The sequence below is a fragment of the Dermochelys coriacea genome, chromosome 6, assembly GCF_009764565.3.
Source record: "Dermochelys coriacea isolate rDerCor1 chromosome 6, rDerCor1.pri.v4, whole genome shotgun sequence".
Classification (NCBI taxonomy): Eukaryota; Metazoa; Chordata; order Testudines; family Dermochelyidae; genus Dermochelys; species Dermochelys coriacea.
This window is the reverse complement of record NC_050073.1, coordinates 63,650,730-63,677,547: the sequence shown is the minus strand read 5'-3', so window position 1 is coordinate 63,677,547 and position 26,818 is coordinate 63,650,730. Positions and strand designations below refer to the sequence as shown.

The 26,818-nt window shown below is 42.1% G+C and overlaps 1 protein-coding gene across 6 annotated transcripts in view; it reads right to left on the bottom strand.

Annotated features, from left to right (window-relative positions):
- PTGR2 (prostaglandin reductase 2) overlaps positions 1-26,818 on the bottom strand; it is a 42,640-nt gene that overhangs the window by 5,927 nt on the left and 9,895 nt on the right. For 2 of the 6 annotated variants that reach the window (XM_038405598.2, XM_038405597.2), the window contains 7 exons: positions 12,319-12,393; positions 9,658-9,776; positions 7,502-7,693; positions 6,208-6,378; positions 4,864-5,073; positions 3,230-3,351; positions 634-721 (listed from right to left, as the gene is read on the bottom strand). In XM_038405598.2, the coding sequence (XP_038261526.1) occupies positions 634-721; positions 3,230-3,351; positions 4,864-5,073; positions 6,208-6,378; positions 7,502-7,693; positions 9,658-9,776; positions 12,319-12,355 (939 nt within the window). In that variant the 5' untranslated portion in view covers positions 12,356-12,393. Of the gene's footprint in view, positions 1-391; positions 722-3,229; positions 3,352-4,863; positions 5,074-6,207; positions 6,379-7,501; positions 7,694-9,657; positions 9,777-12,318; positions 12,394-18,715; positions 18,925-26,818 lie in introns of those variants that run through there. The other 4 variants (XM_043517523.1, XM_043517524.1, XM_043517525.1 and 1 more) reach the window with 4 other exon arrangements.

Below are 26,818 nucleotides of genomic sequence, written 5' to 3'. Positions count from 1 at the left end.
GACCACATAACATCAGTAGGCCTCAGGAGAAAAGAGCTGGACGTGGGGCATTTACCCACCATAAAGTAATAGAGTGACTTTTCAAGTCTGGATTAGGACCCTCATGTCAAAACTAGGATTTGGCTTTCTCTGAGAATGGTAGAATCTAGGCATCAGTTATGTGTGCTTCTAAAGGATCCAGTTCTATTGCTGTGAAACTAAATTCTAAGTAGCTATATTGCCCTTTCTAAAACAGTGCAGCTAGGAAAAAAAGCCTTTTCTCCTGCTGGTAATAGCTCACCTTACCTGATCATTCTCATTACAGTGTGTATGGTAACACCCATTGTTTCATGTTCTCTGTGTATATAAAATCTCCCCACTGTATTTTCCACTGCATGCATCCGATGAAGTGAGCTGTAGCTCACAAAAGCTTATGCTCAAATAAATTTGTTAGTCTCTAAGGTACCACAAGTACTCCTTTTCTTTTTGGGCATACAGACTAACAGCTGCTACTCTGAAACCTTCAAGTGTGTTATCACTTCCCTCTCCAAAGTGAGGCACGGCAGTCAAAGTGATTTTTTTATGGACAAAGAAATTAGTCTTCCTGAAAGAAGGCTCATGCCTATCAATAAAATATAAAGGTTCAGTTCCAACCTTCAGTTTCCCTTCTTTGATCCACTGACAGAGCTGTAGAATACTAGCTTCTTGTTTGTCCATATAGTTCAATACCAGAAACCTCTCCCTGTGAAAGAAAAGAATGGATGATGATTTAATAAATAGAGTGGCTGGTCAATATATTTCAAAAGCCTTTGAAATCTTTTCAGTTTTATGGGCAAATGTAACAGAAGATTTAGTAGCATTAGCAATAGTTAGATGTAGTTCAGACAGCTGCTGTGCAAGCTTGCTCATACAATTCTGTACAATGAAAGCTTTAGATGAAACAATGTGGTCTCAGACAAATAATCTTGCCTGTATTTCAAACAGTATTGAAAGGAGGACTAGAAGCCAAGGAGTGCTATTAGAGCAGGGGTGGGCAAACTGGGCCGGGGGCCGCATTCAGCCCTTCAGATGTTTTAATCTGGCCCCACGCTCCTGCCGGGGAGCAAGGTCCAGGACTTGCCCCATTCCAGCACTCCAGCGAGGGAGTGGGGTGAGGGGCTTGCCCCACTCTGCGCGTGCTGTCGCTCCGTGCGGCTCCTGGAAGCAGCGGCATGTCCCCCCTCCAGCTCCTACACATAGGGGCAGCCAGGGGATTCTGCATGCTGCCCCTGTCCTAAGCATCACCCCCGCAGCTCCCATTGGCTGGGAACCAAGGCCAATGGGAGCTGCAGAGATGGCACCTGCGGACGGGGGGGAGTGCGCAGAGCCACCTGGCTGTGCCTCTGCGTAGGAGCCGGGACATGCTGCTGCTTCCAGGAGCTGCTTGAGGTAAGTGCCACCCAGAGCCTGTACGCCTGGCCCCCTCCCATCCTCCAAACCCCTCGGTCCCAGCCTGGAACACCCTCTTGCACCCCCATCCCCTTATACCCAGCATCCCCAGCCAAAGCCCTCACCCCCAGCCCCTGCACCCCAACTCTCTGCCCCAGCCTGGAGCCTCCTCCTGCACCCTGAACTCCTCATTTCTGGCCACACCCCAGAGTCCGCACCCCCCAGCTGGAGCCCTCACCCCCTCCCGTACCCCAAACCCCAATTTTGTGAGCATTCATGGCCCACCATACAATTTCCATATCCAGATATGGCCCTCAGGCCAAAAAGTTTGCCCACCCCTGTACTAGAGAGATCAGCTTAATATGTGACACTAAAATGCAGGTAATTTTTTTTTTTTTTACACTGTTTTTTTTCCTCATCCCAAGTGGAAACAGAAAAGCTAGATGATGAGGTCATATTAGCTTTCTGGCCCCCACAATTTTGCATCTCATGTCATAGCTGCTGTGGTAATCAGAAGAAACAGAAGTGATACCAGTGCTGACTGGCTGTGACACACTGACAGGATTACCTGAAGGCCCAATTCTCTACTGCCTTTAACTCTGAAGTTTGTTAGGCCTTGTCTACACTGCCACTTTACATTGCTGCAACTTTCTCACTCAGGGGTGTGAAAATCCCCCCTCCCCCCCCAAGCACTGCAAGTTTCAGCGCTGTAAAGTGGCAGCATAGACAGTGCACCAGCGCTGGGAGCCGCGCTCCCAGCAGTGGTAGCTACTCCCCTTGTGGAGGTGGGTTTTTTACAGCGCTGGGAGAACTCTCTCCCAGCGCTGCTGCCGCAACTACACAGCCACGTTAAAGCACTGACTTCAGTGCAGTATACAACTGTAATTAATGCTTAAGGTGAGAGCAGTGGATCTCAAACCAATATATACACTGTTTGTTTATTTCTGAAGCTTGTTCAGGTGTAGAATGCTCCAAGGAATGTGGAGATTTAGTGGGATAAGATGGGAGGTGATCCATTAAAGGATTGGAAGTGGTCAACAAAAGACTGAAAAAGTTACACCTGATGTATTAGTCATCTGTTCTGGATGGTCCTAGCAGGGACCATCCTATAGGATCAGGTAGCTATATCAAACACTATTAATTTCCTGTGATTATGGAGTGGGTATAGAGGGGACCTTTAGCACTAGTAGAGTTTGGTCTTTGCAGTCTTATTTTAGTGTAAGCCTAACTGAGAGCCCATGTTAATTTATATTCAGGAATCTTTTTCCTATATATAGTGTGTCATATTTGATATCCTCTTCCCTAATAAAGAAAATTAGTATTAAAAAGAGTAACTTAAAAAGTGGAAGATGCAGTGATTACAATACCTTCCAAGAAGGATTCTACTGAATTTTCTCTCCTCACACACAACTACACTCAGAGACAAGGCACTTGCTACAGAACATTTGGTAACAGAACCTTCCCCATATTAAAAAGACTGACAGCCAGCCAAAGAATAATGAAAGTGACCACAGGTGAGGCATATATCAGCTAATTAATATGCTTTTAATTCTGCAGTGTTAGTACCACTTGAAGTCACAATTCTCAGTGTCCCTTCTGCTCATTTAGTGGCCTCCTCACCAAATGTTTATAATACAAACAGCTGTAAAACACAGAATCACCAAGTCCTTCCCTCTTTTTCAGTAATCCAGTGTTACCATAAAAATGCCTACAGTGGATCCAGAGTTCCTCTCTTGAGATAAATTTACATTATTAGTATGTTTGAACACGTGAATTTGTGTGTTCAGTGCACCATGAAGCTGGTGGGGAAGGAGAAATATACCTTGTGATATTCCTTGCTTTCTGTATTTCTTCTACTGCAGGAGGCAGTGGGGGAGGATAAGGTACATCTTTATTATACTGTGAAATCTGTCCACATAGGATGATATGGCTGTTCTGATTCATCTGTTGAGACAACACAAAATGAGAAATAATACTTTCTTTGCCCTCAAAAAGACAAGCCTATTAGAAGTTAATTAGATTATATATGATAACCATGCAACAAGTATATTGCTCAAAGTAATTTTCCTTAGAAGAAGAGATTGGGAGAAGAATTGTATGCATGTGGTCATTCAGCTTGTAATGACATAGCAGGTGGTTTAAAAACAGTGCAGTAGTGGGAGGATAAGACCACTGTACACGTACAATTCAACAAGGTGTTAACTGGGTAACAAATATGAGGGATTGTTACTTTACTGAGTGAGGATGTTTACTGTAAAAGGAGAAACAGTGCAAATACTCAGCTGTGTAATGAAAAATAAAAACCATTTAATGTATCTGTTCTGTAGTCTTACACAATTAATAAATGTGAGTTTTCTATTCCTTTTAATTTGTGAAATAGGAGTAAGACAGACAGTGTCAATGTAGTCTCTCACTCATGAAAATATGAGTCCCCTCAACCACTTATGCATGTGAAGTGCAGTACATTACACTCCCTTGCCCCATTCCAAGTTTTAAACTTTAAAAAAAAAAAAAAAAAAAAAAAGGCACTTTCCTGCTCTCTAGTCCAGCAGTAAAATAGCCTCAACAAAAAATGGGAGATCTTTGACTCCTGTTGCTGGCCCACCAAGTCCCAGAGAGTACATGCTCTCAGGGGCTGACAAGAGTCACAGATTCCTGAAATGCATAATATGCAGTGAGGGAACAATGGGTATCAGGAGTGATTTAACAACTGTAATTAACTCTCCCCAACTATTTCCTTGATTGACCCTAGCAGCATTCAGATTGCCCAAATACTCTGAAAGTATTCTTCTAGTAAATACTACTTCTAGTAAAGCTTGAGTAAGAATGATAATCCATTTTCCCCCCTTCCCAGGAACTCCAAGTGATGTTTTCAGGAGGTGGGAAAACAACCAATTACTCAAACTGAGTAAACCTCATTCAGCTGATGATCTGGGATTATGATGATAAGGGTTTTCCTAAGAGAAGCGTTTCATTGACTGTCTCACTAAGGTCTTGACAAGTGTCCCTATTTTCTCCCCTTCCCACCTCCAACTCTGGAGGTACTACCAGAAAGGATTGGTTAGGACCTTCACTAGAGCCCAGCTAGAGATTATCAAAGTTGAAAAACAACAGTAATTGCCCTCTCAGCCAGGCACTGTTGCTAAGTTACTCCCTTGTCCCTGCTGGTTAGGGGAGTAAGACACCAGAAGTAGAAATCAAACTCAGGACTCCTGCATCACAATGCAAAATGGCTACTGCTAGGCCATCAGATCAGTCCAGCATGATAGGCTTATGTCTCTGATGTTTGGACAGTTTGACTCAATCACATTCAGTATGTCAGGTACATGTGGGAAGGGAAGGTTTTCCTATCTTTCAGGAATTAATGCAAGCTGGTTTATATTACACTCATTCCAAAAGATGCATGAAGAATTTGAGAGGCGGCAGGGGTATAAACAGGACAGCGGGTATAGGCACCTGATTTATAACTGCATCACTGATGTCTCCACCAACATTATCAAAGTAAACATCCACACCAGCTGGGCAGAGTTCATGCAGCTGCTCTGCCACATTCCCCTTCTTGTAATTGATAGCCGCATCAAACCCCATTTCTGAGACCAAAATGGAGCACTTCTCATCTGTACCACAGATTCCTACCACTCTAGAGCAGCCCTCTAGGCGGCCAATCTGCAAAAACACCATAAACAAAACAGTGAGGCCATCAATCTGCCCACATTTCAGTACCCTGTAATCACCAGAATTTTAACCAGCAGAATTACAGACACCAGTACTTCAGGGCTGAATACAATTTAAGACTGCCAAATGTCAAGCACCATTTCCCCTCCAGTAATTGGGTCTCCAGTAAAAAGATTGGAAAATCAAAATGTAAATATACTCTGATTTTATGTATTTGTTCAAATGCTGTGGTGTAACAGTTCGTGTTTGAATTGGACTTGTTTTAAGTTTACTTGTTGGATGCTGTGTATATACCTTACTCTGGAAAGCTTGGGAGGATAAATAATATTACTACCTTTTTAGAGAATTATACCAATAAAATATAAAAAATGGATAGGAAAGGATAGGATAGATCCATCAACGGCTGTTAACCAGGATGGTCAGGGACACAACTCCATGCTCTCGGTGTCCCTAAGCCTCTGGACAACAAGGGACGGATCATTCAATAATTGCCCTGTTCTGTTCATTCTCTCTGAAGCATCTGGCTTCGGCCAGTGTTAAAAGACAGGATACCGGATTAGATGGACCATTGATCTGACCCAGTTTGGTCATTCTTATGTAATGTCATCCAAAGCAACATATGAAAGTATTTACTATGCTTTTCACTGGCCATATCATCCTAATGCAGGGGTGAACACATCCATACTCCAGCAGCCTTTAACACAACATTTGGTAAGAATGTACCTTATCATAACATTCCAAAGTCCATAAGATGGACAACTAAACACTACAAAAATCTGGAAAAATATTTTTCAAAATGAAAATTAGTTTATTAAGTAAACAGGTAGGCAATTAGAAGTTGGGGGCAGACTACTAGGCAGTAAATCTATTTGTTTACTTTCAAGCCAGTGACAAAGTAATCATCATACTCAACTTTTCCCCTCCCAGTTTCAAGAATCTGAAGTTCTACACCAAAATACATTCAGCATAAATACCACCCCCCATTGACTGTGAGTCAAATTTACCGATGAAATAAGCAAGTGGATGTAACTCCAGTGAAATCAGTGAAGTTACAAGAAGGCACATCTCACAAGACAGAACTTAGAAGTAATAGCTCATTCTCTTGCAAATCTTAAACCTGTTTACCTGACCAGCCAGAGAACCACAGGCACCAGCAGCACCACTGACAACCATTGTCTGATTAGCACCTAGAGACACATGTCCCTTCTCTTTTATTCCTAGAAAGGAGGTCAGCCCAGTAATGCCAGCTGCACCAAGAAAGTAGGAGAGGTGGCCATCAACAAGTTGTGGATCAAGCTACACAAGAAAAAAAAATTTAAAGTGAGATTTTGGATTATTATTATTTGTTGACTGCAGATTTTAGGATGACCACATTTTAAATAAACACAAGTACAAAATAACCCAGGCTGTTTAGTTCAGACAAACTACAAACCTGTATTCAGAAGCCTCCTGTGCACTACCTGTCAGACCTACTATAATACTTCAACAACAAGGTAACAAAAAAGTGGAACATAAATAGGATTTTTTTTTTCCAAAATGCTTCTAACAAAAAGTCACTCACAAGAAACTTAACAATTTTTAGCAATTAGATGGTAAGATGTAAAATTATGCCATGGTCAAATACCAGTTCAGAGACAGAAAATAGTTAACAATGTTGAACTACACCCATGATGGCCTGAAGGATGCTGAAGCAGGGTTTTCATTTCTTGAAGTTAATGAAACCAATAGTCCTAAAACAAATGTTTCCAGAAAGCCAAGTTCTACCTCAAGTTCAGAAGTTTTCTATTTTCTATTGTGAAAATGCAATATCTTAAATATTGTATGTGCAAAAGGGCCAAGTTATAGCCATTACAGAACTGTGACTTTGAATAGCCTTACCTTTGTGGGTGTGCTTGAGATTTTACAAGGTTTCACTAATGTATGCTTTTTGCATTTAATACAAAATGTGTTAGAATCATAGAATATTAGGGTTGGAAGAGCCCTCAGGAGGGCATCTAGTCCAATCCCCTGCTCAAAGCAGGACCAACACCAATTAAATTAAGAACATAGTAGTAAGACATGTTGGTGTTCAGGTGTCAAAAGTTCTACCTGGAGTTTGCATGATTAATGGACAAACCTTAACAGCAGCCTCAGAGAAGATGCTGATGAATTTAATAATTTCATTAACATTGGATTGTTTAGTGGCAGGAAAAGGAATTCCTAATTGCTTCTTACAAGGAAAAGAGAAATTAATGTAGACTTTGCCAAACGTAATTTGATCTGCTTTGTAGTAACTGGTTACTTTATTAGCACTGCTTTGTTCTTGACATATCTTTAAAATAAAAGAATCAATTGTCACATGCAAACAAAAGATTTTTTTTAAAATAGAGAAAAACCATGTACACACTAACTTAATTTTCTATATAGTTAGGTATGTTACCTTTTGGAGGAGTCTTCCATCTAGAATGACCTTTGTCTGCCAGGGCCAGTTGAAAGAAGTTACAATATCTCCTTTAGCAAAATTAGCGTGTTTGCTCTCCTCCACAACTCCGATGCCCCCACCATCAGCCACCTCAGACAACTGCCAGGGCAGGAGGTAATCAGAACCTGTGTCTTCATTCATGCGGCAGCGCTAAAAGACACGGCTCTAATGAGGAGATTCTTGCGTGATGATGTACACAAGCTTTCTTTACATGTTCAGTAACTTGGGGTGGGATGCATTTAATAACAAAGCACAAAGGACTACTCCAAAAATCTTTCAATAAGAACTCCACTTTCACCTTCTTTTCCTAATTCTTTATTTCTCCTTTCATTCATTCACTTAGATACAAAGGGAGGACATTTTATTTTCCACAATAGTGTCACCACAAACACACACCCTGAAGCACCACACCACACACAAAATTCTAGCCAATGAGGACTTAAGATTCTCTTCAAACCCAATCAATAGTACTTAATCAGATGAAGAGAACTTTATACAGAAACATGGGGTACTCCTCCACTAGAAGGGGCCAAGAATACTGCTCTTGCATAATCATAGCTCCTGCCAGCCCAGGGAATAAAAGCCCAGGATCAATAATCAAAGCTGAGTCTTGTATGTAGGGTTACCAGTTTTGGTTGGGCATATTCCTGGAGGTTTTATCACAAGACAATCTTTAATTAAAGATTAATCTTTAATTCTTGGAGAATCCTGGAGGGCTGGCAACCCTATTCTCATGTAACCATGCAAATCATTATTAGTAGGCAACCAACTCGGACCCCAGAATGGTTGGTTTAGGATATTATGGGTTTAATATGAAATGTCATGGTTATGTTTTGAATATGATTTCCTATTTCTTTCTTCTGTGAAAACATCTGGGCCACTTGAGTTCAGCTGCCCTATCGGACCCTAATTCTTTTTTCCATTAGAAATCGAGCATTGAAAGTGGATGTTGAATCATAAATTGTTGCTGGAAAGGTAGCTGGACTCTTGGGGGACAGGAATGCCATCTTTCACACTCCCTCCCATCTCTCCTTCCTCCACATCATTCCTGATCTGCCTCTTCTGGATGGGCGTTGGTGCTGCTGCTACCTCCTTTAATGGCACAGATGTGGGATTGACCTTCAGGTTGCTGTCATTGGCCTCTTGCGGTCTCACAACCTAGGCCTAGAGTGCAGGCTGGAGTGAATCCTGAGGCCCAGATAGTTGTGCTAGATTTTGTAGTGGGCTGGTAGTACTAACTCTGCTGGATTTTCTATTAGAATTTCTGTCAAATTAAGAAGGGACTATTCTGTATAGAGCTGCTGCTGCTACTCGGATTCAGAGCAAAACTGTGGTGCTTCTAAAGCCCATGGCTGTGGGCCTTCTATGATTAGGGGAATCTAGAAATGTCAGGGTTGTCTCATCTTTCCTTTATATTCTGAAAAAAAAGAGTACGTCTAGTCCTTTTCTTCATGAAGTTTGAAAATTTTATTTTACAGGCCCATGCAAAAATTGCTAAGGGTGGCTCTGCCTAGTTCCACCCCCAAATCCAAAGCGCTCCCAACTATATATTGTTCATATGGAAGGGTTTTTGCAGGTATTGGTAGAAGGGTGAGGGAGCATGAGACAGCCTCACTGGCCCCTCCACATGCTGTGTTTGTTTTTTCTTTGCTCCCTCCTACACCATCCAGAGCAGAGAAGCACCTGGTCCCACATATGTAAGTAAAAATTGGATAACTAAATAGAATTTAAGTGTACTAATTTTGTGCTTGGAAATAAGGCCCAGATCTTCAAAGGTATTTAGGCACTGTTTTCCCATGGAGTTCAGCACCTAAATACCTCTGAGGGTCTGGGCCTAGCTGACGGCTTTTTATGAGTATCAGGGAATTTTGATTTTTGCTTCTGCCTCACCCCATGACTATTATAACCCCGTTCTTATATATAAAAACCTATATAAGCCATAGGCACATTAATGCCAAATTCCCCCTTAATATAACTCCACATAAGTGAATGGAGTTATATCAGGGATAAGTTTGACTCGTAGTTTGTGTAGTTCACACTAAACATCCTGGTTGGCACTCAGGTAAAATCATTTTTAGAAAATCTCCTGACATTGCCTCAATTCTTTCACTTACCATGTAAGGGTCCACAGAGAGGTAGAGGGTTCGAGTTTGTACCTGTCCATCTGTGATTTTCTCTGGTAGGGGGACTGCTTCTATTCGGAAGTTTTCTGCCACTGGCACACCATTTTTACCTAGAATTATTTTAAAGTGAAGTGCAAAAAAAAAAAAACCCTCCAAATGAAGCAGTAATAAAACCTTTGATCTAACTGTATTTTTAAGAAATTGAGGCCTTTTATTTAAATGTTCTGCTTCCTTTTTTAGTAAATAATTTAACTTTTTAAGTGGATTAAAATTCACAAAATTCCAGTTTGACATAGTCTTCTTACATAGTATGTCTTGATTATTTATTTCTCTGAAACAAAAGAAATAAAAGGGGTTTACGTACCCCTATAAATGTTTCCAAGGGTCTTTTCAGCAAGGGAGAAACTGACTTACAGCTTCATCTTGCAGGGAGGTGAGAACCCTAACCCTGATCCATGCATGCACTTAACTTCACAGTTGGAAGACAGGATACTGGGATAGATGAACCATTGCTCTGACACAATACAGCACTTCTTATGTTCGAGTACCCATGCATTAGTGTTTGCAGGATCACGGCCATAGTTTTTCTGGACTGAACATGTAGCTTTGCATTTTCTCATATTAGCATTCAAAAAGGCTAACAAGAATACTTTTTAAAATGTAGCATACAACTCTGAACAGAAGGTACATTTAACAAATTGGAGGCTAAAAAATTAACCTCCTTAATAAATGAATTATTCGTAGTCATTTTATTCTTAGATCAATTTTCCAAATTAGTCTAAGTTTCCATAGGAAGCAAAACAAAAAGAATATGTCTAAGGTTTTTTTGTTGCAAAGATAGTCTTGATAACCTAAATCAGTTTGCCTCGCAGAATGGTCTTTAGCCACCCACAAACTGCAGAAAAGATAAATTCACTGTTTTCCCCAACCCCATTCACTCAAGTAGGATGTGAATGTCAATGCCTGCAGAAGACAATTTCAATGCTCTTAAGTAAGGACAGCTGGATTTGAGACGCTTTAAAAATGCTGGTCCCAGTTCTGCTCTCATACTAGCTTTACACCAATATAACTCACTTATGGCAATGGAATTTTTCCTGATTTGCACTGGTGTAAGTGCGAAAGGAATCAGATCCATGGTGCTTAATTTTGCTCTGAGTTACACACATGCAATACTACTGAATTGCACCTGTATAACGAGAGAATTATGCTGTTTTTATACTTTTCATTCTGAAATTAGGAAGTGTCAAGAGTAATTGAGAAAAATTAAACAAAAACCAATACCCAAACACACTCACTAATTTTATTCATTTAACGTAGTTTATTAAAAGACATGAAATTATAATTGATAGGTATACATATAATTTGGGACAGAAAATGTATTCATGCTAATATTTTTTTACACATAATGTGTAAGTTCACTTCACTGCATCACAGTCTGGACAGTCAGGTTAGGAACCCAACACCACACTTAAATTCTGAACAGTCCCAGAGCTATAAAGTTTTATCAGGGCAGGTAAGAAAAATGTGGCAGAGATCAAATCCAAACTTGGCTCATACAAATTGAGTTGTTCTTATTTTCCAAAGACAATGACATACTTGCGAAGCGACAAAATTCTGATTAGCCCCTCACTCTAAAACACTGAGGTGGCATTGGGCCAGTTTCTCTGGTCTGATACAGCCTCTCTGTGCCATTTCCAGAAACCTGGTGGATCTGGCCAGATGGACTCTATACCACTTTCCTTTGTGGCCTCCCTTGACAGAGAAGTCTTGCCAGGGAAAAGACAGTGTGGCCAGAGTATCAGTATGCTTTAGATATTCCTCACTGCCACAACAGCCCTTTGGGGCCATAAGCAACTGTGCTTAACTTAGAGAAGTCCAGATGCTGTGGTAATTCCCAGGATTAGAGAGCTTCTCCCTCCAGGGTCTGTGCTAAGTGCACCTCAGCCAGATCTAAGAATTGGGGCCATTTTTGGCGTTAACTGCACAAATTTAGGTCATTGATTGATCCTTCACTCACTTTAGAGAAACACCTATCTACAGGAGATACCGCTGTTGTTTTTACCTGCAAAAACTATTTCCAAACTGAGAAACATCCAAAAATGTCAAAATATTTTACTGGTTCTGCAGCAGCAAACTAATAAACACTATTCCAAGAGTTGTTCTGACATCTACAGTGATGCAAGTGCATAAGCAAAGAAGTAAACAACAAACAACAAAAGCCATGTAAATTTCAAGCTCCTTAGAAACATGGGAGGAAGCAGAGATTCAAAATTTGCCAAAAGAGAAGGACAAAAGTCATCAGAGAAGCATATTATTTTCAATCATCTCAGAGTCAATTACAAACAGCAGAGTAAAATGAGAAATTTTAAAGCTAAAAAGCAGTAAATGATAGCATGCCTTTGGTTATTGCCACTGAGTCACTAACGTTACACCTAATTCTACAATACATATGGACTGTGTTTTTTCTTGCCTAAAAGTTTGAAGACTGCATATACAGGCTCAATAACTATACTTCTATCATAAACCTCTTTTTCTATTGCACATTACTTTCTGTAAATATCTCATGTTACTTTCCTCCATTTCCCTCCCCATTTAGGAGTACTACGCAATTATACAAAATACACTAATCTTTTGTTAGAAATAAATACATACCAGGACGTGAGTTCAACACCACTCTTTGTATAATCATTACCACTTTCAGGAATTCCACGCTGTACGTCAATAACCCTGCAAAGCAAAAGCTGTTTGAAATGCATGTCAAATTTATAGAATTTTCTTACTGAAAAACATTCTGGGGGTGAAGTATTCAGTAATTTGAAACTCAGAGAAAAACAATTTAAATTCCACATGTGGGTCCAATGGAGATCAAAACATTCAAGTGATCTCATAGACAGTGGCCGTGGTTGAAGTCACAACTGACTACAGACAGCTGCATATCTTTTGCTTCTTGAGGTAGGAGAAGCCTGGCATCCTTCACTTCTGCTCTGCAACTATTCTGTTAGCAAGGATAATGATGGGAAACTGATTCAGGAATAGAGTGTGAAAGAAGCAGGAAAAGAGCTAAATGAGAAAAATTTACCCAGAATAAATGATTAACTTATTTTTAAAATGACTGACTTCAGTAGGGTAATGATTTCACTCTCAGTTCCTTTAAACTTATAAATGAAGCCCGTGCTTAACTGTCTCGGCTGACAGGTATAACAGATGTAAGAAAAAACTCTCTCTTTCAGCATAGCTGTTTTTTCTTGACATGAACTGGCATTCCATAGAAAACTATTGTTAAAATGAATTCAAATTTCAGCAGCAAAGGGAGTAAAAAAAAGATTAGCTGTGAAGGTCTGGCCCCATTTAAGTTAATGGAATTTTGTCATCTACTTTGATAGAGCCAAGATTTCACCCTGTAGCCCAGTGGCATCTTCTGGAAAGGCTTTAGGACACAACTAAAGATCTCAATCCTGAAAACACACATGCAATTTTACATACGTGTATCATCCCACTCAACTCAATGTCAGGTAGTCTGGACCCAAAAATTAGCGTTTGGAAATAAGTTTTATAAAAGATATATTATCTGTAAAAAACAAACAGGTTTTGTTTATATTTAAATATTCCTCTGCAGTGATTGCAACATAAATCCAAACACCACTGTAATATTACGTGAAATCAGGAAGTAAAACAGCCTCTTCTGCTTTACTTTTTACTCTTCATTCATTCAGTTTGGACAATTAAACAGCAGTAAATGTGAAAAACAAATTAGATTTATTTAAAAAAATCCAAAAACCACAAACTCTTTTTAATAATCTCATATTAATTACAAAAAGAAAAGGAGTACTTGTGGCACCTTAGAGACTAACAAATTTATTTGAGCATAAGCTTTCGTGAGCTACAGCTCACTTCATCGGATGCATTTGGTGGAAAATACAGAGGGGAGATTTATATACACACACAGAGAACATGAAACAATGGGTTTTATCATACACACTGTAAGGAGAGTGATCACCTAAGATGAGCCATCACCAGCAGCAGGGGGGAGGGAGGAAAACCTTTCATGGTGACAAGCAAGGTAGGCTACTTCCAGCAGTTAACAAGAACATCTGAGGAACAGTGGGGGGTGGGGTGGGGGGAAGAAATAACATGGAGAAATAGTTTTACTTTGTGTAATGACTCATCCATTCCCAGTCTCTATTCAAGCCTAAGTTAATTGTATCGAGTTTGCAAATTAATTCCAATTCCGCAGTCTCTCGTTGGAGTCTGTTTTTGAAGTTTTTTTGTTGAAGAATAGCCACCCTCAGGTCTGTAATCAAGTGACCAGAGAGATTGAAGTGTTTGCTGACTGGTTTTTGAATGTTATAATTCTTGACGTCTGATTTGTGTCCATTTATTTTACGTAGAGACTGTCCAGTTTGACCAATGTACATGGCAGAGGGGCATTGCTGGCACATGATGGCATATATCACATTGGTAGATGCGCACGTGAATGAGCCCAATAGTCTGGCTGATGTGATTAGGCCCTATGATGGTGTCCCCTGAATAGATATGTGGGCAGAGTTAGCAACGGGCTTTGTTGCAAGGATAGGTTCCTGGGTTAGTGGTTCTGTTGTGTGGTTCCCGTAACCCACCCAGCAATATTGTTAATCTATCCAACTATACTCTTAGCCCAGCAGAAGAATCTGTCCTATCTCGGGGCCTCTCCTTTTGCCCCTCCACCCCCACGAACATGATACAGTTCTGTGGTGACCTAGAATCCTATTTTCGATGTCTCAGACTCAAGGAATATTTCCAACACACCTCTGACCAACATATTAACCCACAGAGAACTTCCTACCAACACTACAAAAAGAAGGATTCTGGGTGGACTCCTCCTGAAGGTCGAAACAACAGACTGGACTTCTACATAGAGTGCTCCCGCCGACATGCACGAGCTGAAATTGTGGAAAAGCAGCATCGCTTGTCCCATAACCTCAGCCGTGCAGAACACAATGCCATCCACAGCCTCAAACAACTCTGACATCATAATCAAAAAGGCTGACAAAGGAGGTGCTGTCGTCATCATGAATAGGTCGGAGTATGAACAAGAGGCTACTAGGCAGCTCTCCAACACCACTTTCTACAAGCCATTACCCTCTGATCCCACTGAGAGTTACCAAAAGAAACTACAGCATTTGCTCAAGAAACTCCCTGAAAAAGCACAAGAACAAATCCACACAGACACACCCCTAGAACCCTAACCTGGGGTATTCTATCTGCTACCCAAGATCCATAAACCTGGAAATCCTGGACGCCCCATCATCTCAGGCATTGGCACCCTGACAGCAGGATTGTCTGGCTATGTAGACTCCCTCCTCAGGCCCTACGTTACCACCACTCCCAGCTATCTTCGAGACACCACTGACTTCCTGAGGAAACTACAATCCATTGGTGATCTTCCTAAAAACACCATCCTAGCCACTATGGATGTAGAAGCCCTCTACACCAACATTCCACACAAAGATGGACTACAAGCCGTCAGGAACACTATCCCCGATAATGTCACGGCTAACCTGGTGGCTGCACTTTGACTTTGTCCTCACCCATAACTATTTCACATTTGGGGACAATGTAGACCTTCAAATCAGCGGCACTGCGATGGGTACCCGCATGGCCCCACAGTATGCCAACATTTTTATGGCTGACTTAGAACAATGCTTCCTCAGCTCTCGTCCCCTAATGCCCCTACTCTACTTGCGCTACATTGATGACATCTTCATCATCTGGACCCATGGAAAAGAAGCCCTTGAGGAATTCCACCAGGATTTCAACAATTTCCATCCAACCATCAACCTCAGCCTGGACCAGTCCACACAAGAGATCCACTTCTGGACACTACAGTTCTAATAAGCGATGGTCACATAACCACCACCCTATATCGGAAACCTACTGACCGCTATTCCTACCTACATGCCTCTAGCTTTCATCCAGATCATACCACACGATCCATTGTCTACAGCCAAGCTCTACGATATAACCGCATTTGCTCCAACCCCTCAGACAGAGACAAACACCTACAAGATCTCTATCATGCATTCCTACAACTACAATACCCACCTGCTGAAGTGAAGAAACAGATTGACAGAGCCAGAAAAGTACCCAGAAGTCACCTACTACAGGACAGGCCCAAAGAAGAAAATAACAGAACGCCACTAGCCATCACCTTCAGCCCCCAACTAAAACCTCTCCAACGCATGATCAAGGATCTACAACCTATCCTAAAGGACGACCCATCACTCTCACAGATCTTGGGAGACAGGCCAGTCTTTGCTTACAGACAGCCTCCCAACCTGAAGCAAATACTCACCAGCAATGACACAACAGAACCACTAACCCAGGAACCTACCCTCGCAACAAAGCCCGTTGCCAACTGTCCCCACATATCTGTTCAGGGGACACCAGGATAGGGCCTAATCACATCAGGCATACTATCAGAGGCTTAGTCACCTGCACGTCTACCAATGTGATATATGCCATCATGTGCCAGCAATGCCCCTCTGCCATGTACATTGGTCAAACTGGACAGTCTCTACGTAAAAGAATGAATGGACACAAATCAGATGTCAAGAATTATAACATTCAAAAACCAGTCGGAGAACACTTCAGTCTCTTTGGTCACTTGATTACAGACCTAAAAGTGGCAATTCTTTAACAAGAAAACTTCAAAAACAGACTCCAACGAGAGACTGCTGAATTGGAATTAATTTGCAAACTGGATACAATTAACTTAGGCTTGAATAGAGACTGGGAATGGATGAGTCATTACACAAAGTAAAACTATTTCCCCATGTTATTTCTCCCCCCCACCCCATCCCCCACTGTTCCTCAGATATTCTTGTTAACTGCTGGAAATAGCCTACCTTGCTTGTCACCATGAAAGGTTTTCCTCCTCCCCCCCCCCCCCCCCCGCTGCTGGTGATGGCTTATCTTAAGTGATCACTCTCCTTACAGTGTGTATGATAAAACCCATTGTTTCATGTTCTGTGTGTGTGTGTGTATATCAATCTCCCCTCTGTATTTTCCACCAAATGCATCCGATGAAGTGAGCTGTAGCTCACGAAAGCTTATGCTCAAATAAATTTGTTAGTCTCTAAGGTGCCACAAGTACTCCTTTTCTTTTTGCGAATACAGACTAACACGGCTGCTACTCTGAAACCTGTTACTTTGTGTAATGACACATCCACTCCCAGTCTTTATTCAAGCCTAAATTAATGGTGTCCAGTTTGCAAATTAATTCCAATTCAGCAGTCTCTCCTTGGAGTCTGTTTCTGAAGTTTTTTTTGTTGAAGAATTGCCACTTTTAGGTCTGTAAATCGAGTGACCAGAGAGACTGAAGTGTTCTCCGACTGGTTTTTGAATGTTATAATTCTTGACTTCTGATTTGTGTCCATTTATTCTTTTACGTAGAGACTGTCCAATTTGACCAATGTACATAACTCCTTTTCATATTAATTAATGTCCCTATTAAAAAAATGAAAAACACTGAGGTACCTAATCTAATTTCAGTATGGATTTATATCCATGTTAAGAGAGGGAAAACATACACCCCAACACACAACATATAGCTAAATACAGAGAAATAAGCTTAGGCAGCTCATTACATTCAACAACCTAAGGTGAAGGGATGTATGTAAGTCTCACACAGTCAAGTAAAAGGTAGACATGCCAGTGACAGCAATAAATAAATAATTACATTGCACTAAAGACTGCGATTTAAGATACGTTTTTCAATAGGAGGTAAGAGACAGCAATATAAGACAACTCAAGTATTGCTCTCCATGAAGAGAAGAAATATCAGGTCTTTGCTTCAGCAGCACATTTTCTTCTGAGAAAGGTCAAGGGCAGGGGCGAAAGTAAGGGCGTACCGGTAAAAGGCAGCCACCAGTACCAGCCCCTACCACTGACTTTAAAGTCACTGCCCCTTTTGTGACCCCCCCATCGGCAGCCCTGCTGAGTCCCTACCAGCAGGGCCGCCAATGGGGAGGCACAAAAGGGGCAGTGATGACCCGACAGGGCTGCCCTTTTTGCCCCAAGCTGCCGATGGTGGGGGAGGAGGAAAGTAGCAGCTGCCCTGGGGCCACAATTTAAAAGGGCCTGGGGCTCTGGCCGCCGCTGCTACTGTGGCAGCTCTGGTTGGAGCCCTGGGCCATTTAAAGCACTGTTGGAACCCCCGGTGGCACGGGCCAGGGAGCACAGATGGACTGGCTGGGAGACACTGACCTCCAAGCCCCGCCCCTTCCACCCAAGGCCCTGCCCCTTCTCGGGGGGCCAGAGCGGCCCCGTACCAGTAAGAGCTGGATTTTACTTTCACCCCGGTCAAGGGTGAGGAAGAATTTTACACCACTAGAACTGTTTTCCTGGGTGGTTTCCCCTTGCATTTTAACGGGGGAATGAAATAGATGACTGGACATTTGTGTCCAACACTGACTGAGTCTTTGGTACTGAAAATGCCATGGTGATCGATGTGATATAAACCTAATTAATGAAAAGAAAATTACAATCTCATGGCCTTCCAGGATTAAAAATAAAATAAAAATGTTCCTCTTGCTAACATTTGGATTACATACTTCTTGCTCAACTATGCTCCATAAACATTAACTTCCATTAGCATCAAGGACATTAAAAAATAAAACATGATAGCTGATATCTCTGTCACAATGTTTATTTTGTTGATGACAACAACTAATCAGATTTAGTCATCATTTTTTCTTTCTGGACCCATCTGTTTAGTTTGGAGTGCTTGTTCAAGACTTTATTCTTGAATGTTAGAAAATACAAAAAGTAAAATAAGCATGTGTGTGTGTTTTACATATAAATAAATGGGTGGGAATGAGCATAACAAGAATATGCGCATCTCCTTTCCTAAATGGGGTAGGAATGAACATATGCAGGTCCCTCTCCCCTCTCTAAAAGAAAAAAACCCAAATGCATGGCCTCCCATCTATATTTGACATATGCATGGTGTGTAATATTTGTGTTTATTTGCCATTATATTTTCAAATGCTGTTTATGAGAATAAAATTACAAGAGATCTGGTTTTCTTCTGATATTTCAGTTCCCAAGTGGTGCAAATCTATGAAATGCGGAATTCTTAAACACCAGCTTAGTGAGCTTGCTGTTATGGGCCCTCTGTAGAGTCTCTCCTCTTCAAGTCTGATCCATCCACTAAAGCCAGTCACCACTGATCCATCCACTAAAGCCAGTTGGCTGCTCTGAGGGTGAAGAAGAAGGTGGCTGATTTGCCACCACAAATGTTACAGATTGTTTAAAATGTTTGTATATTGATTTATCAGCCGCTGGTATTATACCCAACTCATATCTATGAATAATTACACTGTATATTATAACCCACACAGCTCTGCACAACAAAACCAAGTTATCATAGTATAGTTAACACATAAAAACTTTGTAACTTTTGTTATGGCTGCTAGTTTACCAAATAATGTTACAGTTAAAATCTAAACATTTAAAAGTACAGAGATTAACATTTAAGAGAAGGTTCATAAATATTCAAATATCCATAGAGTTTCTTAACTAAACGTACAGATGTAAACTATGAAGAACAGTAGCCCAGTGGCAAGGGTACTAGTCTAGAACTTGGGAGAGCTCAGTTCAACTCCTACTCTGCCACAGACGTGCCTTGATGTAGCCCTCTGCATCATTTAATCTCTAGGTAGAATTGGAAAAGGGGTGTCTGCAGACAGAGTAAATGTACAGTTCCCATGCACTGCAGAATAGTTCACCATCTTACTACTGCATAAACCTTTATGAAGGACTGCAATGGGGATGAACTAAGAAGGAGTCAAGGGATCCACTTTTATGCTGATCCAGTGGCCCAAATATCCGATGCAACTAGTATGAAGAGAAGTACTTGTGGCACCTTAGAGACTAACAAATTTATTAGAGCATAAGCTTTCGTGAGCTACAGCTCACTTCATCGGATGAAGTGAGCTGTAGCTCACGAAAGCTTATGCTCTAATAAATTTGTTAGTCTCTAAGGTGCCACAAGTACTCCTTTTCTTTTTGCGAATACAGACTAACACGGCTGCTACTCTGAAACCTGTTAGCATGAAGAGCTGTCACTTTCATAGCCTATAGGCTGAAATAGTAGCCATGGGAGTTTCTGCAGCCGCTCCACTCATCAGCTCTGGGTTTCGGGTATAAGGAATAGATTTCACCTCCAAAAATCTCTCCACACTCCACCCACTTAAAGCCTAAATACAGAGGTTTTATGTAGGTATAATGGATTTCACCCACAGACATCATATAGTTATTTTAATATGGGCCTAAGTGAGAGAGAAATTACGTTTTTGTGTGCATATTTTTGACAATCTTTGTAATTCTGAAGTCAATACGCAATTGTATTATGAGACTGGAAAGAGTATTAACAAGGGCCAATTAGTAACTCTTAAATATATATGTATTTCTACCCTCCCCAACACCTGCTCTGTATTGTGGCACGCAGTAAATGCAGACCTCAAAATATTCAGCCCCATCTGGAAATTCCAGTGTGATAGTGAGTGTTGAAGTTATTTAAACATATTCTTACCACCATCAATGCATTTTTTAAAATCATTGATTAACAAACAAAAATATTAAAACACAGGAAAACAGCACATTTGCAGTAGTGCATAGGAAGATGAGAGAGAGAGGCATCTAAGGAGCAAAATTTTAGATTACTTATTTGAAGCTCTGAAGTTCTTGGGGGACAGGAATACTGTTAATATCCGAGTTCAGCTTACTGATCTGTGGTTGATAAACTTGTACAGCAATGCCATTTGGAGACCTTCTCTGATAACAGTGAGTGGGTGGTGAGAGAGTAAAGGGGAAGATGATGACTGAAGAGTCACTGTATGGCAGCTGTCACAGTAAAAGACAATTATGGAGATGGACATTTATTTCTCAGAACAACTGCACTTATTCCAGGCTGCAAGCCAATAAACCATTACACAAGTTAAAAATGCTGGACATATTAATATCACAATGTAACATGAAGCACCAATATCTTCCAACATTAAAAAGCAATAGAGACTTCATAAGAAAAAAATAGGGTCACACCTTTAGCACCATTGGATTATGGGAGTCTTGGAGAGTCAGAAAGGAAAAATATTTTTCTTTAAAAAGTATTTACATTACTGCCTTGAATACATGTCATGTCAATATAAATGCCATTTCTAAGGAAAATTGTATTGGTTCAGTTCTTTGGAATAAGATGCTGCACACTTTAACACATTAGACTTTTCAAATAATAATGGACTGAGTGTATTAGTTGAGAATGTTCTTTTATCACATTCAGAGTATAAATTACAGCAAGGTTAAAAAGCCATGACTGAATGCCAGCAGCATTTGAGTCATGCTACAGCAGCATTAGAGAGTGTAACAGCAATATCCCCAGAGGAGTCTGAACTATGTTCTCTGTCCTACTTTTACTTTTCCACGTCTCTTCTCATTTTTGCAAATCCATATGATGCTATTCAGTTTCCTTTTTTAAAAGCCTAGTAAATTGCACACAAAACCATATTTAAAAGAATGTTATTAAGGTTGCAAAGGCAAGCACTCAAATGTTAGGAAATGCCAAAATGAAGATTGCCTGAGACACAGAAGTTAAAGTAAAAATTAATCCACTAATTTTGACTGCCAAACTTGAGACAACTAGGACCTGTTTTTTTCCTTCGGAATATTTAACATTATAAACCACTTTATATGTTCAAAGCACAGCTCCAAATTTTCAGTTGCAGCTCAGTGCTCCTGAGACCCCAGGGTCTCATATCACACAATAAAAAATTGAGGACACACAATTAGTGACCATCAGTGAAAAGTCTGGTTTAAGTGACTTGCCCAGCAACACACTGGAACTCTTTGGCAGAGGCAGGGATAGAATCTAATTCTCAAGGCCAACATTCAAGTGCCTTAACCATGAGACCATCTTTTCTCATCATGGCATCCCTTGCCTCATTTGCAACACATTTTCCTAGTCCACTAGAGATCTCCAATGCCATCACCCAGTAGGCTGAATGCCATTCAGCTAGTCCATCTCTGAACTGTGCCTGAAAACATCTATACTTGTCCATGGTTCATGCTCCATGTCCTTGCTCTTGTGTCCTGCCCCAACACCAAGTGGCAGCAGCTACAGCTGTATTGCCACCTACAGAAGGCTGGGAGCCCCAGTGGCCCATCTTGTATTCTACATTAGTCCCTCAGCCTTCCGGGGAATTCAGCTGGTAGCTCCTCTATGGAGCTGTGAGCATGGGCATGTGGTTGGCGTGCTTCACAGAGTCTCCCGGCACTTGCCCCTTTTGCACCGAGACCCCCCCCTGGGACACATCTATGTAGCGAGCTTCAGGCTGCAGCCCCTCTTCCAGCTCCTCCAGAACCTGCTATGTTCTGATTGTATTTCTCCCCACACTTCCTTGTATATGCACACCCCACCCATGGCCCTACAGAGGCATGAGACCTCCATATCAGCCTCCTCCTGGCACTGGCAAGATGGCCATCAATCAGACCAGGAGGAGGAGGATGCTCAAAGAGGTGGGGGGAAGGTGCTCTGCAACTGTGGGGCTTATTTCCAACCCCTTGTTATGTCATGTCTCTGGGGAGAGTTCTTCTGAAGTAGTGGTCTCTGTCCGGGGATCTCTGCTCATTGTCCCTTGTTTTGGCTCTATGACCCTCACTCCCATCCCTGTTTTTTCATTCTTTGTCCCCCAGAATCTTTTGCTGTCTGGACTCTGTGGTTCCTCCCCCTCATTTGAGGCAGTGGGCCTTAAATTTTGGATGGGGCTATGCCCTATGCCCACTCATCCCAGTATCTGCAATATGTCCACATCTTCCAACTTCTGCAACAGCTGAGGCAGGGGATCCTTCAGACAACAGTATTCTTCATTCCACAACCCTTATTCATCCCCGGAGCACAATCTGTCCTGGACACTAAATGAGGCAGGGGGAAAACAGTATGTAATCATACAGTTAAATACTGTAATTTGACACAAGGAGGCTGAACTGAAGTTGTACAAGCAATTTGCATTCTGGCATTTCCTCATTTCTGAGTGCTTGACTTTGCAACCTTAGTGAAGTTCTTTTAACATAGTTTGTGTGTGTAACAAAATATATATATTGAGAAACACTCACTAAATCTCCAAAAATTATGTATTTATTTTACAAATGATAAGCAGAAAACTGTTTGGTGTTTTCTGACTGAAATTAAGGCCTTGTCTATACATTTTAAGCCACAGTCTAATCCTACAAATTCTAACTCACCTGAGTAGCCCTACTGAAGTCAATGGGACAACTTACGTGAATAAGAATTTGTAGGACTGGGCCACATATTAGTATCTATTCAAAGAACCAGGCTTAAACATAGTTCTTGCTGGAGAGGTGCTAACACAAGCCTGGAGCATCACCTCCTATGGAAAAATTCAAGAAGGAACACTGAGGAAGGAAATCTCCTTGCATAGGCCCTACAAGCAGGAGGGTGGGGCACTATGTTCCCTCTAAGCTGTGCTGTTGGGTGGCTGCCCAGGACGGATTCAAGTGCTGTCCAGTTGATTAGCAAAGCGCACACATCCGGCAGTGTGTATTCAGGGGCCCTGCCATCCCACTGCTTTGCAGCCAAGTTGCTCGTGCAGCTTGTACCTGAGACCCTCCTGCTGGCTATGCAGAACGGGAGGAGGGAGAGGGGTGCTGATGACAGGGTGTCCCCCTCCCCCTGTACCTCATCTCCATAGAGCAGGGGAGAGGGGGCAGCCTGGCTCAGAACTCAGAGCTTCTGCGTCTGAACACCTGGTGCTTCCAGGCGTTGAGTGCCTTTTTTAAAGAGACAGCACACGGTCTCTGAGACTTCCGCAGCAGCCAGCTCACAGTCTCTCTCTCTCTCTCTCTCTCTCTCTCTCTCTCTCTCACACACACACACACACTCTCTCTCTCTCTCTCTCTCTTTCTCCCCCCTGCCCATGTACCACATCTCCGCAGAGCCAGGGAAGGGAGACAGGGCTCAGGACAGAGCGGGAGAGCTTTCAGTGAGTGCCTTAAAGAGACAGTGCACAGCATCTCAGAAACTTCCCCAGCAGCCAGCACACACAGTTTCTGTGTCACACTCACCTTCCAACATATACTTGTATTATTGTTGTTATTTCTTGGTACTTCCTGCAATGCACATATATTCTCTGTAATTTTATTCTTTCAAAGTGTATTATTTTAGTGTTTTGAGTGGTTTATGCATTTCATAATTTTTATTTCTCTTACACAAATTTAATTCTTTGAGTAGTGAGTTCTAAAATGCCTAACCTGTCCTGTCTGGAGTAATTATCCCTATGGTAACTTTTTAAAAATATGTATCTAGTTTTTTTGTTTCTAGATGTGGCACATATCTGCACATACCTTGTTGCACATAACAAAATTTATTCCGCACATGGATGGAAAAAATTAGAGGAAACATTTGGCCGGGGCAGTGCTGCAGAGGTGATGGAGTACTTTCTGCACAGGAGCCTGGAGATCCACATGCAGAGGGTCCACTCTTTGAGCACTTGGTTGGGGGAAGGAGGACACTGTGGGCTGGACTAAGGCCCAGATCCATAAAAGTATGTATGCAGCTAAGCCGCAGATTTAGGTGCCTAAAGTACATCTATACAGCCTCCAAGCCCAAGACAACAAATTCGATCTTGAGTTACCATGCTAAACGGAGTTGTGTAGATGTTGTGGCTCGGCCTGGAGCTTGAGATCGAAAGCCTAGGGAAGGGCTGGGCTTCAGAGCAAGAGCTCAAGTCTGAGACACAAATTAAAAGCGCTATCTACACAGCTATTTTTTAGCACCATAGCATGGGCACCACGAGCCCAAGTCTGTCGACCCAGTCGCAGATGCTCACTGCCACAGACTGCTGCTGCCTGTGTAGATTTACCCTCCATTTGGGGTTTAGGCACCTAACTCCCAATTTTGGCTCAAACTGCGATTCACAAATCTCCCTCCAAACCAGGTAGGCGCCTAAACTCACTTGGCACCTAAGTTTTCTAAGTAAAAGTTCCCTAGGCACCTCAGCATGTGCACTGCTGCCTCTCTCTAGGAGTTCAGTTACCTATCTCCTACCTAAGCCCCAGGCTGATTCACAACCTAGAGGAAGACAGGCATTCAGCTGCCTACATTGTTTGCAGGGCCTGATCTGGTAGGGATGCTGTAGCTTGATCTATGGACTATGAATTAAATTATATTGATTACTTAAGAATTCCCAGTTATCACTCCGAGCTTTGACAGTTCTTGTCCCAGGATCAAGCACAGTATTATTAAAATTACTGTATAGCTGGGAACTCCAATATGCACAGTTGCAACACACACACACTTTAGGAACCCTTCTGTATTTGTAATAGTTTATTAATACATTTAGCAAAGTCACAAACACGCTAATCAAGCAAGGTAGAGATAATACAGAATGTACATCTGAACATCCATATACTCACACTATCCCTTGCAGAATAACCTGAAATGTTAGCCATTATCTTCCTCATTACCCCAGTGGCCATCATTCTGGCACCTCCGAAGGTCTACATCCCTCTCTCCTCCTGTACACAGGCTGGGATACAACTTGTATGTTACACTGACGCCACTATGCCTAATGTATATTCAGTAGGGGTTTGTCCCCTCTTCCTTATTTGTATTTCCTCACCCTACTAATGTTGGGATGGCCTTCTCCTATTAGTTAGTATATTAATGATCTCAACTTATTATCATATATGTCATTTTATTGCCATGGCACTTTTGTGGTCAGACATCTGCAGATGTTCCTATCCTAAAATATCCAAAAGCTGGTGTTAGCTCATAGTCTCATGTTGTCATGTACAAACTTCCCCTTTATACACTGTAGTCCCAGTTCCCAAAACTTAGGGGTGACCATTGGGCTATTTATCTGTGCTAAAGTTAATGGGCCTCAAGCCTAATGCTAACTGCTGAAGCCAATGACTTACAAAATACAGGCCTGTAGGCTCCTTGCGTTACTGCTAAATAAAATAAATGCTAATGCTAGCTCTCTGGGCTACAATGCTTTGAGGCTACCTACTGGTTCAAAATCCAGCCAGAGGAGGAGGTGGTATTCAAAATCCAGCCAGAGGAGGAGGTGGTACCACCTACTTTATAACTTTTACCACAGTGGTTAGAGCACTTGCCTGGGACATGGGAAATCCAGGTTCAATTCCATCCTTTCTGGCAGGGATGGGGGAGAAAATATTTACTGGGCAATGGGATATTTTGATGTGGGGCTCTCTCAGTCTCTCCAGTTGAAGCTGTTTGCACTAGGATGAGTAATGAAAGAGTGACTGGAGTAAGATGACTGGACCTAGGGTCTCCCACCTCCTAGTTGGGTGCCCTTACCACTGGACTATAGAATCATTCTCACACATACTATTTCTGGCCCAGCAAGAGTTTGAGAATGACTCTGTAGGGAGATCCTTGTTCAATTCCCTTCTCCCCCTCTGGCAGAGAGGGCAGAATTGAACCTGGGGTCTCCATATCCCAGATGATTGCTCTAACCACTGTGCTAAAAGTTAGAAGGTGGGCACCTCCTCTCTCCTCCCCCTCCCATTTTGTGTGGAGCAAGACAGGCTCCTAAAGCCATCTGACTCTAGGTGGTGGGCTCCTGTTTATGGATCACTAGCAGAGCTAGGTGCCTATCTACAAGAGAGGGGTGGGGCTCACCCCCCCCCATGGTTGGCATCTCCCACTGGCTGGCTCAGGCAGCTCTTGGCCTAGGATGCTGGTTTTGTGGACCACATTCTTAGGCACCTATGTCTCCCCATTCATTGTATTACTCCTGGGGGAATTCTGCGTCAATGTGCAATACAGATTTTAGCAGAAATTAATATTTTTTGCACATTTCTTCCATGCCTCCCCCCAAAATGGGCTGCAGTGCCGCAGCCACTAGACCTGGCAGAGCCCAGCTCGCACATAGAAGACACTGCAGAGGGGAGGGGGTGGGAGCTAGAGGGTTCCAGGCAGCTGCAATTTCCCATATTCCATGAGGAAAAGAGATGGCGGCCTGCAGGAAACTCCACACAGCCTGATGCTCAGTCCCAGGCTTATTTCCCTCTCTCGATCCCTGGGCTCTGAGGGGTAGGGGGACGAGTCTCTGGGCTGAGGGGGCCCTGCAGT